The sequence below is a fragment of the Sarcophilus harrisii genome, chromosome 5 (assembly GCF_902635505.1).
Source record: "Sarcophilus harrisii chromosome 5, mSarHar1.11, whole genome shotgun sequence".
NCBI lineage: Eukaryota > Metazoa > Chordata > Mammalia > Dasyuromorphia > Dasyuridae > Sarcophilus > Sarcophilus harrisii.
Window position 1 is genome coordinate 12,868,867 of NC_045430.1, and position 25,830 is coordinate 12,894,696.

The 25,830-nt window shown below is 51.5% G+C and overlaps 1 protein-coding gene across 1 annotated transcript in view; it reads left to right on the forward strand.

Annotated features, from left to right (window-relative positions):
- Positions 1–24,065, forward strand: part of KCNJ4 (potassium inwardly rectifying channel subfamily J member 4) — a 32,107-nt gene extending 8,042 nt beyond the window's left edge. The window contains exon 2 of the mRNA XM_031938223.1: positions 21,777–24,065. Coding sequence (XP_031794083.1) covers positions 21,832–23,157 — 1,326 coding nt within the window. The 5' untranslated portion in view covers positions 21,777–21,831 and the 3' untranslated portion in view covers positions 23,158–24,065. The remainder of the gene's footprint in view (positions 1–21,776) is intronic.
- The last annotated feature ends 1,765 nt before the right edge of the window (positions 24,066–25,830 follow it).

The window sequence follows — 25,830 nt, forward strand, 5'->3', positions numbered from 1 at the left end:
TGTCCACTCTCATTCATTTCAAGAAAGGGGGAGTTAGAGGGGAGTCTGACCACTCGACCCTGACCCAGCGTCCGGCCACAGTCACATGGGAAAACCAATGGCTCAGCAGCCTTTTTACAGCTCCTCGACTTCCCTCCTGCCCTTGGGAACAGACATGGGCAAAGGAGACCGAGCTGGCTTAGCTGCTGAGTGACCCTCCTCCCAGAGACCTCAGAGCTCCCTCCTCTCTAGTGTCCCCTCCTCCATTCTCCACCTCTCCTCTCCTCCTCCACTTCCTTCCTTTCCCCTCTCCTCTATCTCTCTCTTCCCTCCTCTTTCTCTCCCCATCTATCTCCGTCTTTCTCTCTTTTCTTCCTCCCTCTTTCTTATTTTTCATCTACAATTATTGTTGGCTTCTTTTAAAAAATTAAAAAATTTTCATTTATTTTATTTTGTTATTATGTTATGTTATTTTATATGTTATTTTAATTTCTAGAATAAAACTAGCATTTTCAGAATACAGTATAACAATCCCTATCACAACAAAGAACACTGAGCTGGGAACTCAAGCGACCTGACCTCTCATCCCAGTCTTGCCATTGCCATGAGGAGCTGGGCTTTTGTTTCTTTATGTATAAAATGAGTGGATTACGGGAAATCAAATTGTAGAGTGGGATAGAGGTAATCTAGTTTGGGCCCTAGGCCCAAGGAACAGCAATGACCCACCTAGGGTCTCAATTAACAAGATGCTTTAGAAAGAAATGAGATTCAAATCCAGTTTCTTTAAACCCAATAGCTTCTCCACTTTCACAACATGACATGGCTTTCCAGCTCTGGCTTTGGGTGATTGGAAGACAGTTGTATTTCTAAGGCCCCTTCCTTATCCCCAGGAGGCCTGGGTCTTTATCAGTGAGAGGGTTGAATGCCCTTGGATAGAGGTACAAGATTTGAGGAAGGGGATTATGGGTTAATGAGGCCATTGGATCATAGGAAAGAATGCTGAATCAGAGGCAAGTTATATAGTCCTTTTCTGAGCTTCAGGGAATCACAGATTTTGGGACCTCAGCACTTGCTCAACCTGCATTCAGAAGGAACCCCCACTATAACATGCCTGACAAGTGGTTTTCCAGCCTCTGCTTAGAGACCTCCAAGGAAGGGGAACCTCTTGGGATAGCTCATCTACCACCTCCTGGGATAGGCCATCCACTACCTTTTGGTATAGTCTAACTACAACCTTGGGGATAGCTCATCTACCACCTCCTGGGATAGGCCATCCACTACCTTTTGGTATAGTCTAACTACAACCTTTTGGGATAGCCTACCTACCACTTTCTGGGATAGCTTACCTACCATCTCTTGGGATAACCCATCTACCACCTCTTGGGGTAGCCCATCCACTACCATCTTGGGATAGCCCACCTACCACCTCCTGGGATAGCCTACATACTATCTCTTGGGGTAGTTCACCCACCATCTCCTGGAATAGCCCATCCACTATCTCTTGGGATAGCCTACCTACAACCTTTTGGGATAGCCTACTTACCATCTCTTGGTTTACCCACCACCTCTTGGGTAGCCTACCTACAAATTTTTGGGATAGCCCACCTACCACCTCCTGGGATACCCCATCCACTACCTTTTGGGATAGTCTACTTACCACCTTCTGGGATAGCCTACCTACCATCTCTTGGGATAGCCCACCCATCACCTCTTGGGGTAGCCCACCTATAATCTTTTGGGAGATTCCACTCACCACCTCCTGGGATAGCTTACCTACCACCTTCTGGGATAGCCTATGTACTATCTCTTGGAGTAGTTTACCTACCATCTCCAGGGATAGCCCATCCACTACCTTTTGGGGTAGCCCACCTATAACCTTTTGGGATATCCCAGCTATCACCTCCTGGAATGACCTATCCATCACCTCTTGGAATAACCCACCCCATGTTGGATCAGGCTTCTGATGGTGAGGAACTTTTCCCTGATCACAAATCTAAATTGGTCACTTTGCAACTACTTCCTGCTTTTCCCCACTTGCCTTCCAGAACCAAAGAAAGTCCCACCTCCCTCTTCCATGTAAAGACAGCTATCATGGCCCTCTTAAGTCTTCTCTAGACTAAACACCCACAATTGTCCTCCTATGACACGGAGTCTCAGTTTTCTCATCTGTAAAATGGGGGGAAGACTAATACTTATATTACCTATTTTTCATCTGTGAAGAAAGCCCTTTGGAAGTGTTATGAAGTCCTACAGAATGGGGGCCATCGTCATTATAGCCAGCTGTTCCCCATTTGTCTCTATGGCCCCGGTGTGGAGCCTCTTGCCTTGCCTGCAGCTCATGATGAGTTGGCCTGAACTTCCGAGGGTCTGGGATATAGCAAAGGGGGGCAGGCGTCCGAATCCTGGAATTGGAGTCGGTTAAGGAGCATCTATTAAAATCTTACTGTATGCAAGGGGAGGAAACTATGGTGCCTGGCCTGGCAGAACGCACGTTTCTAACGGGGAGACGATGCAGAGAACTGTACAGAGCAGATGTGTGCAGGGCAAATGGAAGGTAATCTGGGGACTAGAAGGGGGGCTGGGGAGGAGCTGTGTGGGGGTGGGGAGGAGCTGGAGGGAGGATTCGGGGGGGGAGCTGGATTCAAGGTTATTTGGGCTTTGGGGGGGCTGTGCTCTTGGGAGGGGAAGGGAAGGGAAGGATCTGAAGTGGAGCCTGAGAAAGACTGAGTCATGCTTCCAGCTCACCTTCCCACTCCCCTCCCCCTCTCCCCACCGCGCCACCCACCGCGCCTCCCACCACGCCTCCCACCCTGTCAGCTGAAGCTCACCAGGGGAAGTGTGCAGTGTCAGAGCTCCGGGCCTGGAGCTCAGCCGCTCCGGCCCCCGCCTTGGCGCCCGTTAAGGAGCAGTGACTTGGCTAGGGTCACTTACAGAGTGAGCGGGCGGGAGACCAAACTGCCCCGTCCCTGCCCATGACCCTGATTGGGGGCCCGGTGACCCCCATTTGGGAGCAGTCACTCTCTCGGGGCTGGATCCTAGATGGTGAAACAGGACTTGTTGCCAACCTGCTTCTGTTAATGGGTCTCTTCTCCCCGAGACTCAGTTTCCCCATCCGTAGAATGGGCCTCTCTAAGGTCTGCCATCCCAGAACTCTGGCCCGGTGGGTGGAATGCTAAGCATGGAACAAGGTGGAACCCCGTCTCTGTGACTCTAGACACGTCCCCCCTCCCCAGTGCCTCAGTTTCCTCATCTTCTGTCCATCCCCGACAGTGAACAGGGGTCTGTCCTTCCGGGGCTGGGTAACCTTTCCGCCTCTGTCACCCTCCCGGGGGACCGCTGCGCACAGCCCCGCTTCTCCGCTCTTTATTTTTCTCTCTGCTCCTCTTCCCCTCGTTACGTGGGCTGATCACTGCTCAAACTTTTAATTCAGATGGTAATTAAAATAATAATATAGGATGAGCCCCCTTCTGGCGGTGACGCTGCAGCTGGCTCGGCCCGGCTATGAATAGCTCTTGAGTCACATACACATACACACTCTCACACACACTCCAGGGGTGGTGGGTGGGCCGGGGGGACGGGGGGTGGGAGGCTCTTGCCTCCTCCTCCTCCACGGCCGGGGTACGAGGGAAGCTTGGTTTCCCCCCTTCTGTCCCCGCCATTGTCACCTGCCTCGGGTCAGAGAAGGGGTGTCTGGGAGATGGGGCACATCAAGAACCCCCAGAGATGGGGGGCAGCTGGGTGGCGCAGTGGGAAGAGCAGCAGCCCTGCAGTCAGCAGGACCTGAGTTCAAATCTGGCCTCAGACACTTTGTGTGTCCCTGTGCAAGTCACTTAACCCCAACTGCCTCAGCAAAAAAAAGGCCTCTCATCCCAGAGCTCTCATGGGAGAGCTGAGGCTGATGGGAAAATCTTAGAGGCCGTTCCCCTCCCCTCGAGAGGGATAGTGGCTGGAGTGCCGGGCTCAGAGCTGGGAGGGCTTGGGCACCCTTCCTCATCTGTGATGTGTGGGGGGCTCTGGGAGCTCTCCAGGGTCTGTCCTAGTTCTTGGTTAAGTGATACAAGCTGAGAAGTAGCTCAGAGATTATTTACAGATGAAGGAGCTGAGGTCCAGACAGGGTCAGCAGGCTGAGCCCATTTCACAGAGAAGGTAATTGAGGCTTAGAGCGGGGAAGGGACAGTAAGTGGCAGAGCTAGCATCTGACCCCAGACCCTATGCATTCGGGGCTGATTTCCACTATCTTACATGCTATCCATTCTTTGTGCATTCATGTGGATTCAGCAAGCACCTACTATGTGCCGGATGTGGGTGTGGATTCAGCAAGCACCTACTATGTGCCAGGAAGGAGCCACATAGCGGCTGCTTGGGGGGGTTTCTCTATCAGGCTTTCGCCATCTGGGCCTGGGCTGGGCAGAGGCCTCTGGGGCTACTTTGGGGAAGGGAGTGTCTCAATATGGCTTCAGACCCCAGCCCTGACATTTCAGGCGAGACATTTCCTCCACGGAACCTCAGTTTCCCTATCTGTAAAGTGGAGCAGCGGGATGAGGTGGCTGTCGGGGTCCCCTCCAGCCAGAGCTCTGGCGCTGTGGTCCATGGCCGGGGAGGGGAGAACCTCAGGCCAGGTCCGTGTGGCAAACAGTGGGCAGCAGGCTTCCTGTGATCTGGGCCCACGGGCCCATCCTTTTGGTCCCGGGAGAGCTGATTTTGGGGGTCTTTTGGGACCCCAGAACAAAGCCAGCGTGGGTTTGTTGATGCGACCTTATGACATTTGGAGCCCCCAAGTCCCCCCCCCTCACTTTTCAGCTGAGAAGACCCAGGGCTGGAGGAGGAAATCTCCCCCCTCCTCCCCAGGCTTCTTTGTACCCGCCGGGGGATTGGCCGGCGTCTCTGAGGGACTTTTGGGGGCCTCTGGGGTCCTTCTGGGTGGGCTCAGCCCCGCGAGGCTCTGAAAGCCCGACTCCCGGCCGGGGCCGTCCTTCAGCCGTGGCTCGGGGCCGCCTCCGGAGGGGAAGGACCCAGCTGTGGTGCAGCTGCTCAGGGCCAGGAGGAAGTGGCATAAATACCAGCTCCGGGCAGAGCTGGAGGTGGGGGATGGAGGCAGCCCTGGCAGAGACTGGAGGGCAGCCAGGCCGGGGGCCCGTGTGCCGGGGGATGGCCCCTGACCCAGACCTTCCAAGGGAGAGGGGCCGGGGGCGTGGGGGGAAGGGAGGGTGCCGTCTTCCCGGGCTGGCACCAAGCCGCCTCCCTCACACAGCTGGGTCTGGCGTCGGTGCCCGCCTTGTGCCGTTCCCTCCCCCCGTCTGCCAGGTTAAAGTCAGGGAAGGAAGGAGATATGGAACGTTAGGGAAGGGGGCTGGGGTCCTTACTGAATCGGTAAATATATATGACAATAATTGCTGGCATGAGCATAATAAAGTTTACAAAGAATCTGTGAACCCTGGAGGCAGGTGTCACCTTTAATCTCTATTTTCCAGAGGGGGAAACTGAGGCAGGCAGCAGTCTCACAGCTGGAAAGCTTCACATTGGAACTCAAGTCTTCCTGACTCCAGACCCAATTCTCTGTGCACTGGATCGTGGAAGGGACCTTGGAAGTCAATGACTTAAATTCCTTCATTTTACAGATGGAGAGACCGAGGCAGACAGAGGCTAAATGACTTGCCCAGGATCACACAGCTAGGGAGCGTCTGAGGCGGGATTTGAATTCAGGTCTTTCTACCTCCAGTGCCAGCTCTCTGCCCAGTGCCCCGCCGGCCTCTCCTAGAGGCAGAGGAATATACGAGATGGGAGAGAAATAATGCCGGAAGGGTAGGAGCTTGACTGCCAGGAGGGAGTCTGAACTTTTCCCAGCTCCTTCTTGGGGGAGATGAGCCTGACGGGGTTGGAGGGGGAAGATGATGGGGGTGAGCACAGAGGGTGCTTGCCTGGGACGAGGCTGACGGGCGAGGGGAGCGGTCCCTGGGCCCTCGGACCCTGCGTGGGGCAGGGCTGGCTGCGGGCCTCGGGGGGCTCTGCAGCTGCTTGGATGGAGCTTGCACTTGACCTTGTGGAGAACATCTCCTTGGCTCTCAATCAATGCCCGCCCCAGCATGGCACAGAAATGGGCAAGGGGGAGAACCAAGGGCCTGGGGGAAGGGCCTTGGGGGGCAGCCAGCCAGAGAAACAAAGAGACAGAGGCAGAGACAGAAAGAGAGAAAAAGAGAGAGAGAGAGAAAGACAGAGAGAGAGAGAGAGACAGAGACAGAGAGAGAGAGACAGAGACAGAGACAGAGAGAGAGAGAGGGACAGAGACAGAGAGAGACAGACAGACAGACAGACACAGAGACAGAGAGAGAAGAGAGGAAAGAGAAGAGAGAGGAGAGAGAAAAGGAGAGAGAGGAGACAGAGACTGAGAGAGAGAGAGACAGAGGCAGAGAGAGAGACAGAGACAGAGACAGACAGACAGAGAGAGACAGAAAGAGAGGAGACAGAGACAGAGACAGGCAGACAGAGAGAGAGACAGACAGAGACAGAGACAGAGAGAGGGAAGAGAGGAAAGAGAAGAGAGAGGATAGAGAAAAGGAGAGAGAGAAGAGAGAGGAGAGAGACAGAGAGAGAGGAGACAGAGACTGAGACAGAGAGAGAGAGAGAGAGAGAGAGAGAGAGACAGAGACAGACAGAGAGACAGAGAGAGAGAGACAGAGATAGAAAGAGAGAGAGACAGAAACAGAAAGACAGAGACAGAGAGAGAGATAGAACTAGAAACAAAGACACAGACAGAGACAGAGACAGACAGAGAAAGAGAGAGACAGACAGAGAGAGAGAGAGACAGAAAGACAGAGACAGAGAGAGAGAGACAGAGATAGAAAGAGAGAGAGACAGAGACACACACACAGAGAGAGAGATAGAAATAGAAACAAAGACAGACAGAGACAGAGACAGACAGAGAGATGCAGACAAGAGAGAGGCAGACAGAATGAGGGAGAGAGACACACAGACACAGATAAGACAGACCGGCGTGGAGGGGCAGCTAACAGCCGGTTGAGCATGGGGGAGCCCGGGCTCTCACCCTCCTTATATTTCCCTCAGACCAGGCCTTGGGTCACACAGTCCCCAGTTCCAGCTCTAGCCAAGGACAGTAATTTTTCTGTTCTGAGCCTCAGTCTCCTTTCCCACAAAGCTGTTGTTGTGGAGGATGACGTAAGACTATATACATAATGACATTAAAAATCGCAAAGCGGGTGAACCCTTAGGATTGTGATGTCTAAACTTTCAGGAACATACACTAATAAGCGCTAGCATTTACATGTACCTACTATGTGCCAAACACCACACTACGTGCTTCACAAATATATTATTTGGCGTTATTTAATCCTCACAGCAACCCTGGGGAGCAGACACTATCATTTCCCCATTTTACAGAAGAAGAAACTGAGACAAAAGGGCTAAATGTCTAGACTGAGCAAACCTAGTAAGTGACTGGGCTTGTATTTAGACTCGGGTCCTCCTGGCTACAGGCCCATCACCCTCTCGCCACTGAGCCGTCTCTCGGTGCTATGCCATCATCTCCATCTCTCGTGAGATCCCTTGTAACAGGAATGAAAAAGCAGGCCCGGCCGACGCAGCAGTCGCCGTGCCCCCCTCTGTGGCCCCCTCCGTGACTCCTCACCTCTGCGGAGAAGGGAGAAGGACACGGGGCCATTTTCTCCTTTGGGGCTGTTTGTGGGCATTGTGGTTTCCCACAGTGAAGCCCTATGGTCAGAGAGATCATCGCCGGGATCGTATGTAAATCTCCCATTTCCAAAGCCATGGGTGCCCCCATGAGACCGCTTCTCCCCTCCCCCTATAGTGATTCCTCTGGGTCTGGGACCCCTGTAGCGATCAGGCCGGCGAAGCTTCCAGGCCTTTTCTTGGATCCCACCCCAAAGAAATGTTCTCTTTCGGTTGGATGTTAGTGAAGCTAACTCCATCATTTCCCCATGCAGGGTCCCTTGAGATCCATGGCCCTCCTCCTCTAGTCTGTTTCACTTGATGATCTCATTCAATCCCATCGGTCCAATTATCTCTCTGTGCATCCGATTCCCGGATCTATGTACTGACCCCTGACCTTCCGTCCGAGCCCCCCGGCTGCCGCGGCCAATGGCACGTCTCCGTCTGGGTGTCCCATTGGGCGTCTCAAACTCACCTGTCAAAAAGGGAACTCGCCGTCCCGACCCTTGGTGCTGTGGGAGGCAGCGCGAGCCTCTGGCCCCTCAGATGCACGATCTAAGTCCCCTGGATCCCCCTTTCTTACCTGCCATATCCCATGTGGCGCCGAGTCCTGTTCTGTCGCCTCTGAACCCGTTCCCAGGACGCCGACCATCAGCTCCCCCACACAGCTCACACTCAGGGTAGAGAACGGGCGAGCGAATATCAGAGGGAGAGGAGTGAAGAAAGCTCCTACTAAACTCCTACTCTGGGCCGAGCACCGCACAGAGCCAAAAAAAGTCCCTGCCCTCAGGGGCATGCTCGCCAAGGGAGGGAGCACTTTTAGGGGGCAGCAACTTTGGGAGGAATCGATGGGCGAGGTCAGAGATGGTGAGCAAGACGGTGGGACAGTCCCTCCGAGTGTCCATCTGGGCCGCGGCTCCCAATGGTCTCCACAGTCTGTTTTGGGTGGTGTGGCCTGGGTGGCTCACGATCTAGGAGGGGAAAAGCAGTGATCGAGTTTCAGAAGGACTGAGGGATTATGGTTCGTCTATGCTGCCAATGTTGCTACAGTCCTGTCCTGTGGGTGGCTCCTGCATCCATAGGGAGGCACATATACACATATATAAGTTAGAGATGGGAAGCTTATTGTGGGAGGGAGCTTAGAATAGAGAACGTCAGAGCTAGAACATGGAACGTCAGATCTAGGAAGGAGCTTAGAATATGTAATGTCAGAGCTGGGAGGAGCTTAGAACAGGGAATATCAGAGCTGAAGAGCTTAGAACATGGAATATTAGAGCCAGAAGGAGCTTAGGACATAGAAGGTCAGGGTTGGAAGGGTCGATCCCAGCATTCCACTTCCAGGCTGGTGCTCTTTCTGCACCTCCTAAGTAACAGAGAACTCCAGGCGGTTATGGCAGTGAGGGGATGTAGAGGGAGGAGGAGGAAAAGGGTCAGCACCTTTCCTCTCCCACCCCTGCAGCCCCTAGCTGCTCACCTCCAAAGGATGCTGAGAGGTTGTTTGGAGCCATGTCTTCTCTTTGAAACTGCCTGTGGCTTCTTCCCCCGATTCGGAATTTCCTAACTTGAGGTCCACAGACCCCCAGGATATCCTTGGGTAGATCTCAGGGGATTCTTGAACTTGGATGGGAAAAAAGTCCCTCTTTATCTCAATAGAATTGGTTTCCTTTGAAATCCATTATATTTTGAGGCAGCTAGTTGGTGCAGTGGGTAGATAGAGCAGCAGCCCTAAAGTCAACAGGACCCGAGTTCAAATCTGCCTCAGACACTTAACACTTCCTGGCTGTGTGACCCTGGGCAAGTCACTTAACCCCAATTGCCTCAGCAAAAAACAATAACAAGAAATCCATTACTTTTTAGTATGCATTTAAAGATCTGACTCTAGAAGGGGTCCACAGGCCCCCCGGACTAACTGCCCGAGGGGAGAGAGAGCGGGGATGAATCTGCCCATTTTACAGAGGATGGGACTGAGGAGCAAAGGAAACGTCTTCCCGACAGTCACCGAGCGAGTGGCCCAGAGGGGACCAGAGCAGAGGTCCTGGGCCCCGCCCTCAGTCACGGCTCTCCACCTGGCCTGTCTCCCCTTCCGCTGCCATCTCCAGCATCCTCGGGGTGATTGCTGGGAGACGCGCGGCCTGAAGAGCCCACTTGTCCGAAAATAACTCCTTCCCAGCGGCTCTCTGCAGAGGGATCAGCCAGTGCTTGGCCCTGGAGGCAGAGCCGGGAATGGGGGGGAGGAGGCAAGTTCTGACAGTATTAGGATCACCTTAGTGGGTTGGAGCTGGGCAGTGGGTGAGCTAGTCTGTCTCAGGGGGTAGTGAGCTCTCCATCACTGGAAGTATAAGGAGAGTCTGGGTAAGCACTGGGTAGAGGTTCTTGTACTGGGTAAGGGATTAGACAAGATATACTTGAGTGGAAGGAGTCCTGGCTTTACAGTGAGACCCAGGCTGCTGTATGACTTTGGGCAAATCTTTAGACCCCAAAAGAGGGGCTTCCAACCCCGAGTCTCTGATTTCTAAGGTCCCCACGGAGTCCTGACTTTCTGTGTTCTGTGTAGGTCTCCTTTCACTCTAGAGCTGTGGAAGGCTTTAAATGTCAAGCAGAGAAATCTGTATTTTATCCCGGAGGCAAGAGGGAGCCTTGGAGCTTGTTGAGCTGATGAGTGACCCACGGAGAGCTTTAGGAAGGTTGGTTTGGCAGCTGTGTGGAGGCTGGAGGAGACAGGAGAGAGGGGGCAGGGTTGAATCAGCAGCAGCAGGAGAGCCTTTCAAGGTGCTCCCTGAAAGTCCTATGGCAGTAACAAGTGCTCCCTGATCGGGGCAATCATGCAGGCAGGAGCCCGCCTTTTCTCAGCACTGAGCGAGGTGCTCCCTCCCTCATTCCAACGTGCCATTTTCCGTCCGTCTCTCCTGTTCATCCTGAGTGACTTTTGGCCATGTCAGTGAATCCCACAGACACTGGGCCCAACTTCTTTAATTTACAGATAGGGAAACTGAGGCCCAGGGAGCTGCTCAGAGTCACAAAGCCATAGAATCTTAGGGTCACAATTTAGAGCCAGAGTTTTAAAAGCCTTCCTGTGATGTGTATTGAGGGCCAGTTCTAGAGTCAGGAAGAATTGAGTTCAAACCTGACCTCAAACACTGCGTGACCCTGGGCAAGTCACTTCACCCTGTTTGCCTCAGTTTCCTCATCTGTAAAATGACCTGGAGAAGGGAAAAGAAATCCACTTCAGCATAGTAGCTGTGTGGCTCTGGGCAAGTCACTTCACTCTGCCTCAGTTTCCTCATCTGTAAAATGACCTGGAAAAAAAAAAGCAAACTACTCCATCATCTCTGCCAAGAAAACCCCAAATGGGACATTTAATGATGGTAATGACAATAATAAATCCGATTGTTCCTTTTAAGGAAATAAGGACGTTGAGGGTGAGAGAGATAACTGACCCGTGTCCACATGGGTCACCCAAAGCTGAGCCCAGAATCCGGGCCTGACTCCAAAGCTGGCACTCTGACTTCCGAATCATACGCCACCCCTCCCACCATTTGTTAAAATACACCGAACGAACAAAGGAATCGAACAAAAAGGGGGCAACGTAGGGGAGACAGAAGGGGTGGGCGAGGGGGCCAACAGTGTTAGAGCTTCTTCCTTCCCTTGAGGGACGGGGACCAGAATTGGGGTTTCCTTGGCCCAGGGGCTCCCTCTCCCCGTGGTCAGCCCCTCCTCTGCCCCGGAGTTACCCAGAGACCTCCTCTGCCCCCAGAGAGCCCAAGCGGGAGGGAATTGCTCAGGATGTGTCAGAAACCAAGCTAGATTCCTGCTGACTCCAGGATGAACCGGTAGTCACTCTAGCCCCCCAGTACCCATCACCTGTTCTATTTATGAAGCGCCTCCTGTGGGTGAACCGAAGGAGTAAAGACAAAGACATCCTTGCCCTCAATGAGCTTACATTCTATGGGCTGCGGAACTGAGCACACGTCATGGGTCTGGAGAGGTTAAGGGTTAGGAGGGCGCGAGGCTGCAGATCAGAGAGGGCTTCCTGGAAGAGGAGGCTCCCTGAAGGCAGAGGATTCTGGGAAGCAGAGAAGCAGAGAGATGAGGACCCAGGGCAGGGGCACTAGGTGCCGCTGCAGCGGATACAACGGCAGCCTTGGAGGCAGGAGGACCTGAGTACAAATGTAACCTCGGATACTTACTAGTTGTGTGACCATGGACAAGTCATTTGACCTTAATTGCCCATCCCCCCAAAAAAAATTAGCACAGGGAGGCTGCATTCTGAGTCTGGGGAGCAGAGGGTGGTCACAGGGAGGTGAGGATCAGGGATTGGAGCTGGGAGAGACGGCTCAGAGACTGGGGGTGACTTATCCAATGTCACACAGCGGGTAGATGGCAGGGCCAGCTCTGACTCCGAAGCTCCCCTCTTCCCACTAAGCCGGGTTGGGAAGCTTCCCTGGTGATGGCCGGGCTGAGAGGCGCTGCTCCGTCCCAGAGGCAATAGGGAGCCATGGGAAGTCGCTGGCCAGGGCAGTAGCATGGTCGGAGTCATGCTTCCCGCCAACCCCAGCCTGAATCTGCCATTGTAAATCTGAGCAGGAAACAGGACAGGACACGCCGTCCTTACAACAGGGACGAATCATCTTCCTTGTTCCCAGCCCATGGAACGGGGTTATATAAAGGGGAATTGATATTTTATATAATTCTATATAATTTCCTTCAAAGAGTTTACAACCTGGTTGTGACGACTAGACGCTCACATCTGAAAACGTTCTACGATTCGGCAGCTTGCAATACGAGGATGTCCGTACTAAGTACCAGATGACGCTCTCTTCTGCCATTGTGGAAATCTAGCGGTGCTTTAACCTCTGGGGCTCAGTGTCCTCACCTGTAAAATGAAGGGGTTGTAGAAGGTTCATTTTACTTCCAGTGTTCTATTATTCATTCTAGATTACATGGTTCCACCCAGGTCTTTCATTCTTGTTCTAAAATCCTCCTCAGCACAGACACATCCTGTCCTAGCATCCCTCCAAACTCTGACATTCCGTGTTCTAAGGTTTCTCCAAACTCTGGATTCTGTGCTCTAGAGTCCCTTCAAGCTCTGACATTCTCTGTTCTAAATTTTCTCCAAGTTCCAAGTTCTCTGTTTTTGAGTCCTTCCAAACTCTGACATTCTGTGCTCTAAAATTTCTCCAAGCTCTAAGTTCTTGGTTTTAAGCTCCTCCAAGCTTTGACATTCTTTGTACTAAGTTCCGCACTAAATTCTGATAAACTCTTTCTTTCCCAGTTCTGATGTTCCGTGTTCCAAGGTCCCTCCCGGATCCCATGTTCTATATTTGAGAATCCCTTTGGATTCCTGGACTCTAGACCTCTACAAAGTTCAGAGGCCCGAGAAGAGGTCACAATGGCCAAGGAGGGTCTCTTTCAAGAAGACGGCATTGATCTAAGCCCTGAAGATGAGGAAGCATTAGAAAGGGAGCGAGGAAGGGCAGACAGGAATCCTCTGCTCAACCGGACTCGCGTTTCTCAGGGCCCTGAGCTTGTGTGTGTGTGGGGGGGACAACAGAAGAGCCCAGATTCCAGGATGTGCTGGGGGCCAGTGTCTGTCCCTAATTCCTTTGTGCATTTCCCAGCCTATGGGATGTGTTCCCAGCAGAGATTCTGCAGCTGGCACAGAAGGCCCGGCCTCCGTCTCCTCGCCTGGTTTGCGTGGAGGCCTTTTTTGGGGGAGAGTTTTGAGTGGAGGAGGCTTTGTTGATGGCTTTTTGGAGGGGGAGGTTAGGAAAGGTGCGAGAGGAGGAGAAGGGAGGGCTCTGTGCCTGGTCTGTTCCACAGGAATGGAAAACCCCAGGGAAGAGCTTCTGGGACTTCCTCCTCCTGGGAGGGCCGGAACCCCTTACCCCAGAAGGGAAATCGTAGGATTTCCCCAGCTCAGAGAATGATCAAACCCCGAGGAGCTTCTGTCCTCCTCGGGAAGAGCCTTCTTTAGAAGGAAAGTTACTCTTAGAATAGCTACATGCATAACCCGGAGTCTCCTGTCACAAGCACATAGTAGGTGCTTGCTGTGTACAGTGTTCCAAGCTGGGCTTGTGGGGCCCAGCTAGGCTGGGTTACTTAGGGTCATTTTCATTCTCTGCCCTCAGTTTCCTCATTTGTTAATAAGGATATGAAATTAGGTGATCTCTGATGTCTTTTCCAGCTTAGAAATTCTTTGTTTTAAAGTCTACCCAGGGCCCTGACATCCCCTGGTCTAAGCTCCCTCCCGGCTCTGACATCCCCTGTTCTAAACTCTCTCCCAGCCCTGACATCCCCTGTTCTAAGCTCCCTCCCAGCCTTGACATCCCCTGTTCTAAGCTCCCTCCCAGCTTTGACACCCCTTGTTCTAAGCTCCCTCCCAGCTCTGACATCCCCTGTCCCTAACCCTCTCCCCCCAGCCCCAGGCTCACAGCACAGTGGGTGAGTAAGACAAGCACTCCAGTGAATGGCTCTGGGAGCCGGTAGGAATAGCATCCTGCAGAAAGGGGAGTTCTGGGCTGTGCAGATGCCCAAAGGCCCTCCCTTCCCCCTCAGCTACTTCAGTGCGGTTTCTGGCCCTCACTCCCTTCAGCCCGGGAGTGGTTTCCCATCTGCTTCAGGCTGGGCTCCGGCAGGCAGAGTGTGGGCCTAAGCCCGGGCTTGAGAGAAGTTCAGGAGGCAGGAGATGGGCCCGGATGGGGATTTCAGGGAAGTGGGTTCTAGTCCCGAGGCTACCACTGACTTGCTTCACGTCTTTGAGATTGGCCATAGAGGAAGGTTGAATCTCTGGATTCTTTGGTTTCATGACCCTTCTAAGAGTGAGCTCGGGTGGGCCATGGGCTGGCCTTGGGGGCTCAGTCAGGATCTGGGTTGGGGGCAGGGGCCTGAGAGAGTAAACCAGGTCCAACAGAGTCCCTGGGGCTGAGCTTCCCAGCATATCAGTGGGGAGTGTCGGGAATGGAAGATGGAAGGGAAAACCCTTCCTGAAGCCCCGCTCCACCCCATTTAGCCAGAGAGGCTCCTGGAGAGCAAGCTTCGTGACGGGGAGGAACAGCGCGGCTTTTAGTTGAATTCTGGCTTCTCCCCATGGGCCCCTGGAGAATGGGCCGCGGTTCTTCCATTTGTGGAACACAGGTAGCAGATGCTCAATGAGGGTCTCCCCAGCTCTGGACCCCAATTCTCAAATCCCCTCCAATGACTGTCTTTCTCCTTAGATCTCCTGTGGTCCATGCACTTGAACTTCCCTGCATTTTGTCGGTTCTAACTGACATGACCTGTTCCATACCTGTTCCTTTTACCAGGTTAGAAAGGTGATGAGTTATCTCTCGGCCCTGTTGAGTTGGAGGAGCCTCTGGGACATCCAGTTGGAAATACCCATGAGGCATTAGTGGTGCCGTCCCGGAGCTCGAGAGAGACACTCAGGCCGAGCCTCAGCCACAGAGAGGAGATTCACATCCTCCATATCCATGAGGGAACTCCATCTTCCCCCCTCCCAAGCTCCCATTTCTTTGTGCTCCCTTAGTCCTGCTAGGGGAGCCACCATCTTCCGGGACGTCCACATTCACAAGCTCAGGATCAGTGACCACCTGGTCATGCCAGATCTCATCAATCGTGCATCCTTCCTTCCACTCCCACCACAACCCCCCAGCTCAGACTTTCCTTCCTTCTCTCCCAGGTTGCTCCGTTAACCTCCCCACTGCCTTTCCTGTCTCCGTCTCTTCCCTTCCCAGCCTCCTCTGCTTTGAACATCTGCCAATTTAATTTTCCCAAGCGAATCTGACCGCGTCACTTCAACTGCTCAAAGAGCCCTTGGGGTTGGTTTTCAAGCCTTCTGCAATCTGGCTTCGGCTTTAGCCCTTCAAGTGTATCATCCATGACTCCTTTCTGGGGATTTTCACTGGGCCCAAACAGGCCTGCTTACTGCGCCCATGTGGGACTTGGCGTCTTTTCCCTCTGGGCCTTTGGAAAGGCTCTCCCCCAGATCTGAGTGCCTCTTCCTTCTCCCCTAGGTCCCCAAGGAATCACCTACTTTCCTTCCAAGCTCAGCTCCAGGGCCATCTCCTTCTGGAAATCCATTCTGATCTACCTAGTTGTTAGTGTCCTGCTCCCAGAAGTGATTTTGTCTTTATATCGCCTATCTTTAATTATTCTACATCAATTATACATATTTGACATATAACATGTTAATTACATTATATTGTATACATGTATATATACATATATAATGTATACATTCTATACATTACTATTATATATTGAATATTTCTTTTTTTTTAAACAATTACAAAGAACAGGAATGATTTTATTAAGGACATGCCATACCAGAATGAGTGTATTTCATATATATATTTTCATATATACATTTATTATTTTTATTATTTTATTTATATATTTCATTTTATATTTTTATATTTTATTTATTTTTATTTTAAAAATATATTTATTTTTTATATAATTTATTATTTTATATATAAAATATATTTTATTTACAAAACATACGCATGGGTAATTTTTCAACAATGACCCTTGCAAAGCCTTCTGTTTCAAATTTTCCCCTCCTTTCCCCCACCCCCTCCCCTCGATGTATTCCAATACATGTTAAAATATATGTTAAATCCAATTATATATTGAATATTTCTATAAATTTTCCCCTGAGAGAATTTAATATTTTTGAAGGCACAGACTGGCTTTATGTGTGTTTTCTCTCCGTAACCCTAGCCCCTTGCATTTTCCAAGGAGCTTAATAAAAGCGTATTTATTGAAAGGGCTATATCCATTCCTGTCCCCAGTAGCTAGGTAGGCCAGCTAGTTGGATAGACTTTTGATTTGGAGGCAGGAAAAGCTGCCCTTGGAATAGTTTCGACTTTGGACTAATTGTGGAACCTCCCTCAGACTCAGCTTCCTCATCTGTAAAATGGGGATAATTATCTCAGGATTGTTGTGAGGATCAATCTGTAAAATGGGGATAATTATCTCAGGGTTTCGGTGAGAATCAAATGACAGAAAGTGCTTTATAAACCTTAAAGCATCACATAAATGCTATATCATCATCATCATCATCATCATCAATCACTACTATTACAGTAAATAGCTGGAAATAGCAAATAATGCCATGGGAATGAGCATTTAAAGACCCTGCAGCCCAAGTTTTTGGTTTTAGAGATGGGGCAGGGCATTTGGAGGGCCCTGATTGCTTGGGGGTAGCTCCTCTTCCAGGCTGAGGCCGTCTCCCTGGATTGAGTCCTGGTGTCCGGGGGGCTGGCGGGGACTTCGGCCCTTGGTCTGTGTCTGCCGGTCCCTGTGCGTTCCCCGAAGCGCCCCCAGACTGGAAGATGCTGCTCCTCTTCCCTGGTCCTGCTCCCCTTCCTCCCCTTGCTCCTGTCTGGTTGCCACTGATCCCAGCTGAGGTGCTGGTTAATAGGAGCAGGTGATTTTTCCTTTTCCTACAGAGCTTTGGGACCCCAGCCTCCAGATCTTCGGCATTAAATGGAATCGCAACCTGGTGTGACGTGTTATAGAGAGAAGCTGGGGCCAGGGGTGGGGGGCCCTGGGTGTTGGCCCTGTCTGGGCTGCTAACTTATCCTGGAGGCCTCAGTTTCTCCCTCTGTAAATAAGGGCTGGCATTAGGGGCCTTCTCTTAATCCTTCCTTTCTTCCTTCTGTAGATCTTGGCGTCTGGGCCCTTCCCCACCTCTTACAGTCTGTTTCTCTAATGGTGGAATTTCAGGCACAGTGACAGAGAGAGGAGCTTCTTGGGGGGTGGGCCAATGTTCCTAGGGCTCTGGGATAAGGGTTGGTTCTGCCTGTTCTTGCTCAGCTCCTCGGTTATTCTTTCTCCTCCCATTCAGTTCCCCTGCCCTCGGTGCCAGGGTCCCTGCAGCAGGGGGATGATGGCAGAGGCCGCTCCAGAGGAGGGCCGGTCACGTTCCTCCGGCTGTAACCAGGGGTGGGTGGCGAGGGCACCCAGAGCCAGGAGGGGCTGAGGGAAGGGGGACGGGGAGGCTGCGGGGAGAGTTTCTCCCAGGGGAGCTGGCACCCCTTGAGCTGTTGATCTCTAAATTACAGCGCTGCCTCTTAAGCCTGGACGCCGGCAGCAGCCGAACCGTTGCTGTGGCAACTGAGTTGTCCTGAACTGGGGAAGTGTATAAACACTGCTACAGATACACAATTAGATCAACAAGAAGAATAGAACAGAAAATAGAAACTCCCAGCCTCCCATAATTCTGGGCCAAAATGTTACCGGGAGCCGTCGCCCGGCCTCCTCCTCCCTGTCTCCCCAGGCCAGCCCAGTAGCAGACTCGAGGGTCGGAGAGGTCCTTTGGCCTCCTTCATGCTCCAGACGGAGGGAGCAGCCCGGGGGTGAGCCCTGGGGAGAGGGCCTGGACGGCTGGCTTTCCACTCACACGGCCCGGTCGCCACACCACGATGCTTCAGTGTCACTTCCCAGCACCAGCATCCCCATGCCCATCACTGTCACCTTGTCACGGTCACCGTGGTGCTCTTGTCACCGTCATCACCCCATCCCCCTGGTCATCACTGTCACTGCCACTGGCAGAACCGTCATGTGAGGTTGTTCCCATGATTCTATGTCCCTCTCTGTCATCATGACCATCATTCCCCCATCTCTTTCACGTCACCACTGTCGCTGTCCCTATCTCTACCTTTATCACCATGACCACCATCACTTGTTTCCATCCCCATTACCATTATCATTGTTTTTGTCCTTATCACCACAGTCATCACCTCTCTTTGTCACCTCACCCCATCTTTGCCATTAACAGATTACTGTTATCATTCCTATTTCTGTCACCATCCCCTCTGACACCCTCGCTGACATTACCACGACCACCATTCCCCCATCTCTGTCACCATCACCACTATCACCATGACTACCATTCCCCCTCTCTGTCACCATCACCACTGTCACCATGACCACTGTCACCATGACTACCATTCCCCCATCTCTGTCACTGTCACCCGTCACCAGCTTTGCCATTATCAGCATGACCACCATGTCCCCATGATTGCTTTCCCCATTGTTACGCCCACCATCACTTGTCCTTCCCGGGCTATTTGATCTCTTGTGGAAGGGGGATCTCAGAGTCTGAAGGGACTTCAGAGGGGTGCCATCTATCCCCCCACGCCAGCAGCACGAACCCTTTGCGTGACTTCTCTAATTAGCCGCTGTTTCTTTAACCTCTTCTTGGAGCCTCCGGCTCACCGTCCCCACTTGGAACATCTCTCACATTGGCAAGTTCTTCACCCTGACCCAAAGTCTGTCTCTGTGAGGTCCTCCTGTTAGTCCTGCCGGACCTCCCCAGACAGAGCATTGGCTCCCACCTGGAGCCTTAGTCTAATCGCAGGGCCCTGGGGATAAGAGCCGGGTTCTGTTGTGGGCACCGATATTTGCCAGCTCACTGTGTGGGAGAGTCACAGAAAGTTGGAGCTACCTTAGGGCCCCATTTCCCTGGGTCAGAAAAGCAGCAAATTCAGGCTTAGGCAGAAGAGGAACTTACCCTGCACCACAGAGATAGGCTCTAAACCCAGACCCCTGACTCCCCATCCGGGGCTTCCTCCCACTCTACATGTCACTTCTCCCTCAGCGCCTCCATTTTCTCATCTGTGAAATGGGGAGATAACTGCTGGGTTGCTAATGCACCTCATGGGGCCTTGCTTCAGAAAGCAATTTGGAAACATCAAATCCCTAGAGAAACAGGAGCTATTTTTAACCAGTGAGATAATGCACATTCACGTTCTTTCCAAATATCACAGTATTACCCACAAGCAAGGGATTTATAATCATCACCATCATTTGATCATAATTCAGCTTGATATCCCTCAGCAAGCACTTATTAAATGCCTACTTCTACGGGCCAGACATGGGCTTGCTGGTCTCCTGGGGATGCAAATACAAGAGCAAGATAGCCCCCGCTCTGCAGAAATCCATGTTGGACTGAATGTCATTCAGGGGGTGACATCTTGGGAACCAACCTATGTTTTCATCCATGTTGAGTACTTCCTGTGAGGAAGCGCCCTTCCCCACTGCTCTGTCACCTAACAAAGTAGAGTCAAAATAGAGGCACCTTGGCAGAGTGGGAGTCTTAGGCCTAGAGCTGGGAAAATCAGGTTTAAAATCTGGCCTCAGACACGTACTAGCTGTGTGACTCTGAGCAAGTCACTTGACTCTGGCTCAGTTTCCTCAGTTGTAAAATGGGAATAATAACGATTGCCTCTCTGTTGTGAGAATCAAACAAGATAATGTTCATAAAATTTCTCAGCATGGTGCCATGTTATATATTTAATATATTACACATTATTTATTATTATAGGGTTTCCTGGAGCATTGAAAGGTGATGCAGTTTGCTCAGGATCCCACAGCTAGGATATATCCAAAGCTAGACTTGAACTCTGTCTTTCTCCCTTTGAGGCTGACTCTGTTACACCAGAGTATATTTATCTCCCAGCAGATGATTACTGTTCACAGTTTCCTTAAAAATTTTTTTTATTAAAATTTTTTTATATATTTGTTAAATTATTAAATTATATTAAATTTTCAGTGGTATAAAGTTTTTTCAATTACATGTAAAGATAGTTTTCAACATCATTTTTATTATAGAGTTTCCTGGAGTTTTGAGAGGTTATGTGACTTGTTCAGGATCACACAGCTAGGATATATCCAAAGCCATCTTCCTGCCTCTAAGGCTGACTCTGTTTACTACATTAGAGGATATTTACCTCCCAGCAGATGATTACTGTTCACATTTTCCTTTTTAAATTTATTTATTTATTATATTATATATTATATATAATATTTATAAAATATACATATAATATATAATAAAATATATAAGAATAAAATTATTTATATTATTTATTAAATTTGTTTATAATTTATTATATATTTTATATGAAATATTATATATTACATATATACTAAAATTATGTACTAAATAATATATTTATTACATACTGATTACTACACTGACTCTGATTACTAGAATATATCCAAAAACTAGACTTGAACTTATCTCCCTGCCTCTGAAGCTGACTCTGTTTACCACACTAGGGGATATTTACCTCCCAGCAGATGATCATTGTTCAATGTTTCTTTCAAAAATTTTTTTAAAAATTTATTTATTATATATTTACTGAATTATTAAATTTCCCCAAATATAGGTAAAGATAGTTTTCAACATTCATTTTTATTATAGAGTTTCCTAGAGCTTTGAGAGGTGATGTGACTTGCTCAGGATCCCACCGCGAGGAGATATCCAAAGCTACACTTGGACCCCATCTTCCTACTCTGAGGCTGACTCTGTTTACTACACTAGGTGTTGTTTACCTCCCAGCAAATGATTACTGTTGACATTTTCTTTTTTAAAAAAGTCATTTATTGCATATGAATCAAATTATTACATTTTATTAGTTTTTCAATGGCTTTTATTTTTTTATTTTATTAGATTTTCAATTTCAATTTTCAAATTTTCCCAAACATGGGTAAAGATTGTTTTCCACATTCATTTTTGTTATAGGGTCTCCTATAATGTGATTTGCTCAGGATCCCACAGCTAGGGCTACGCTTGAAGCCATCTTCCTGCCTCTGAGGCTGACTCTGTTTACTACCCTAGGGAATATTTACCTCCCAGCAGATAACCATCGTTCACATTTTCCTTTTCTAAAATTTTTATTTATATGTAATTTATTACATATTAATTAAATTATTACATTTCATTACATTTTCGACGGCATTAAATTTTCCCAAATATAGGTAAAGATTGTTTTCCACATTCATTTTTCTTATAGGGTCTCTATAATGTGACTTGCTCAGGATCCCACAGCTAGGAGATATCCAAAGCTGGACCCCGACATCTTCCTTTTTTTTTTTTTTAAATTTTAAAAATATATTAAACTTGTTGATTGATGTATTTATTCTATATTTCTCACATTTCCTTACATTTCCAAGGGCATTCAGTCCCCCAAAGGTCCCTAGCGCCAGCCCCCGGACCCATCCGTGCGAGGCTCCGAGCTTCCCCGCCTGCGCCGGCCGATTCCCGGTTATCCGCCCCCCCGCCCCCCGCATGTCCCTTAACGTCCGGCCGCTGTGTCTCCCTCCAGGTCCAGCGTCATCCCGGGCGGCGAGGCCGGCCACTGGAGCTCTGCCCGGGGCGGGATGAACGGACACAGCCGGAACGGGCAGGCCCACGCCCCCCGGCGGAAACGCCGCAACCGCTTCGTGAAGAAGAATGGCCAGTGCAACGTCTACTTCGCCAACCTCAGCAACAAGTCCCAGCGGTACATGGCGGACATCTTCACCACGTGCGTGGACACCCGCTGGCGCTACATGCTCATGATCTTCTCGGCCGCCTTCCTGGTCTCGTGGCTCTTCTTCGGCCTGCTCTTCTGGTGCATCGCCTTCTTCCACGGGGACCTGGAGCCGGGGCCGGGGCCGGCGGCCGGGCCGGCGGGGGCGGGCCCCGGGGGAGGCGGAGGCCCCCCGCCCGCCGCCGCCGCGAAGCCCTGCATCATGCACGTGAACGGCTTCCTGGGCGCCTTCCTCTTCTCGGTGGAGACGCAGACCACCATCGGCTACGGCTTCCGCTGCGTGACGGAGGAGTGCCCGCTGGCCGTCATGGCCGTGGTGGTGCAGTCCATCGTGGGCTGCGTCATCGACTCCTTCATGATCGGCACCATCATGGCCAAGATGGCACGGCCCAAGAAGCGGGCGCCGACGCTGCTCTTCAGCCACCACGCCGTGATCTCGGTGCGGGACGGCAAGCTCTGCCTCATGTGGAGGGTGGGCAACCTGCGCAAGAGCCACATCGTGGAGGCCCACGTGCGCGCCCAGCTCATCAAGCCCTACATGACGGAGGAGGGCGAGTACCTGCCCCTGGACCAGCGGGATCTCAACGTGGGCTACGACATCGGGCTGGACCGCATCTTCCTGGTGTCCCCCATCATCATCGTCCACGAGATCGACGAGGAGAGCCCCCTGTACGGGATGGGCAAGGAGGAGCTGGAGTCGGAGGACTTTGAGATCGTGGTCATCCTGGAGGGCATGGTGGAAGCCACGGCCATGACCACCCAGGCCCGCAGCTCCTACCTGGCCAGCGAGATCCTCTGGGGCCACCGCTTCGAGCCCGTGGTCTTTGAGGAGAAGAGCCACTACAAGGTGGACTACTCGCGCTTCCATAAGACCTACGAGGTGGCCGGCACCCCGTGCTGCTCGGCGCGGGAGCTCCAGGAGAGCAAGATCACGGTCCTCCCCGCCCCGCCGCCCCCGCCCAGTGCCTTCTGCTACGAGAACGAGCTGGCACTCATGAGCCAGGAGGAGGACGAACTGGAGGAGGACGTGGCCGGCCTGGGGCTGGAGGGCGGCTCCAAGGAAGACGGCGGCATCATCCGCATGCTGGAGTTTGGGAGCCACCTGGATTTGGAGAGGATGCAGGCCACCTTGCCCCTGGACAACATCTCCTACCGCCGGGAGTCAGCCATCTGACCCCTTGCCCTCCCGCCGAGCCCCCTTCCACTCCCCCCATTCCCTAATCCTCGTGGAAAAATCCCCCTTTCTAGACAGGAGAAGGACCAGCAGATCATGAGCACCCCTTCCCTCGGTGTCCCTGGGACGAGTATCCCCCCCTCCCGAGGACAGAACCCACCCAGACCCATGGGAACCCTTCTGGTGGCTCATGAGTAGATGAGCAGAGGTCTGTCCCCCATTTCCTCTCACTTCGATGCTCCGGAATTAGACTCTGGCGACAGGGAAGCCCCCCTCCATGAGGTCTGCCGTACCAACCGTCCCATGCCATCCACCCCGGGGGTCTCACTGTCAGACTCCACCCAAGGACCCAGAACCGTCCAATGTGGCACCCGACCCCTTTCCAGGACAGGCCCCCGTTGCCCTGGAGAACTCTGGGAAGGCCCTTGGGACGAAGGGAGGGTGGGGAGCTCGCCGGAGGCCAGGGCTGGAAGGCTGGCTGGGGAGAAGTAGAGGGAAAGGTTTACCTTGCATGTTTGTGACCTGTCACACATCCTTTTGTAAATATATACATTATATATATAAAGACAAGAGAGATCCAACCCAGATTCTTCGATTTCCCGGGGCAGGAGGTGGAGGTGAAGCAGGGCCCCTCTTCTTCTCCCCCACGGACTGGCTCTGAGGGCTCCTCAGCCCTTAGGCCATCTCAAAACGGGGGTGCAGACCCAGGAAGCCCCCAGGGTCAGCGAGTGCCACTCCCTTCACGTGATGGCCCCACCTTTGCTGGTTCCCCGACCTCCCGCCCCCAGCTTAGGCCCAGCCTTCCCACCCTCCCAACACACAACTGTACAATGGGATTTTTAATTATTTTTAATAAAGTTTCCAATCCTCTTGGAGCCACATGGACCAAAAGGAAGGGGAGAAAGAGACCTGGAGTATGAGGAACATGTCTACCATCCTCCTGGGGGTTGGTTTGTTGGGAATTGGGGAGGGAAGGAAGAAGGTAGAGGTGGGAGGGGTCAATAGGATGCAATAATAATAACTCTTTCTTGTGTAGGAGGAGCAGGGTTTGTGGAGGGGGCACTGAAGAAGACAGAAGGAAAAGACTTGGGTCTGCTTATTAATTGTGGGACCTTAGAGAAGCCACTTCCTGGCTCTGGGACTCAGTTTCTTAATAGTTGAAGAATTGGAAAGGACTTTGGAGACCACCTCTTCCAACCCTTACCTGGGCAGATTTAACCAACTTCTGCTGAAAGACCCCCAGTCTCAAGTGACCACCTGTGGATTTTGGGCAGCTCCAATCCGGAGGAAGGTTTTCTTACTGCAGGCTTCATTGCCTTCGCAATGTCTGCCCATTGCTTCTAGTTTTGCCTCTGGTGGGGGCAAGCACAAGTCTGATCCTACTCCCATAAGACAGCCTCCCAAATGCTTCAAGGCAATCTGGACTCTTGTGAGCCTCCCTTGCTCCCAGCTCACCCTCCCCATTCCTTAACTAATAGGATCTCCAAGTCCTCCACTGTCCTATCGCCCCGTCAGGACATTACAACCTGATGTCCAAACGGGTGCCATCTTGAAAGCAAGGGCCTTGACTTGGCGCTCCCTTCCAGCTCTGTCCAGTCCTGAGGTCCTGTAGTTTCTAGCATGGACAAAATCCCCTCACGTTTGGAAGGGACTTTGCATTTGCTCGATATCTGTATCAGGCCCATCAATGCTTATTCCCTTTCCTCTCCTATCCCTTTTGATCTCAATGAGACCCTAGGAAATAGCATTTTGGGAACTCACGTTTCCCACAGCCCTTGGAGGCAGTCGTGTACGGGGTGTACAGATGAGGAAACTGGGGCTCTGGGAGAGGGGAAATGACCCCACCCTATGGAGGATTAGAAAGGGACCTTGGAGGACCAGAGACTTAGATTTGGAAGGGACCACAAAGCCCTCTCTTTTTGTAGATGAAGAGACTGAGTCACAGAGCAGGGAAGGGGCTCTTCCAAAGCCAAAATCCCCAACTGGAAACATCCTTGACCACAAGGAGGTTACCTTTTATCTACCTGACTTCCTATAGCCAGAGTAATTGCAGGTGGGGAGGGGGAGGCGCTAGACTTAGATTTGGAAGGAACCCCAAAGTTCCCTCTTTTTATAGATGAAGAAACTGAGTCACAGCGAAGGGAAGGGGCTCATCCAAATCTATCCACCTGACTTCTATAGCCAGAGCAATTGCAGGTGGGGAAGGGGAGGCGCTAGCAGCTAGGGTGGGGAGAGGGATAAAGAAGGGATTCACAAAGAAGGCAGTACCTGAACTCATAAGGAAGTTAGGGAGGCAGAGGGGAGCAGGAAGAGCATTCTAGGGGCGGGGGACACCTGCACAAAGGCAGGATGGGGGATACACATCTCCTCAGTTATTTGACATATGGCCAGAGCACTTTCTCGTGGCGACCTCTGGGAAGTTCAAGGATTCACAAGCACTTAGTAAGCTCCGGCCCCATAGAAAGCTGTGTCTTTTTTATGGAAGACAGCCCAGAAGGCAGAGGCAGCCTGGGAAGGAGAAACTGGAGGTGGAAAGACAATGAAATTGTGCCAGCGGCCCAGGTGAGAGGGGATGAGGGTTTGAGCCAAGGGAGGAGAGAAAAGGAGGTGAGAAGTTTTGCCATTGATTGAATATAAGGGAGTGGAGAGTTAAGGAAGACGGGAATCTGGGTG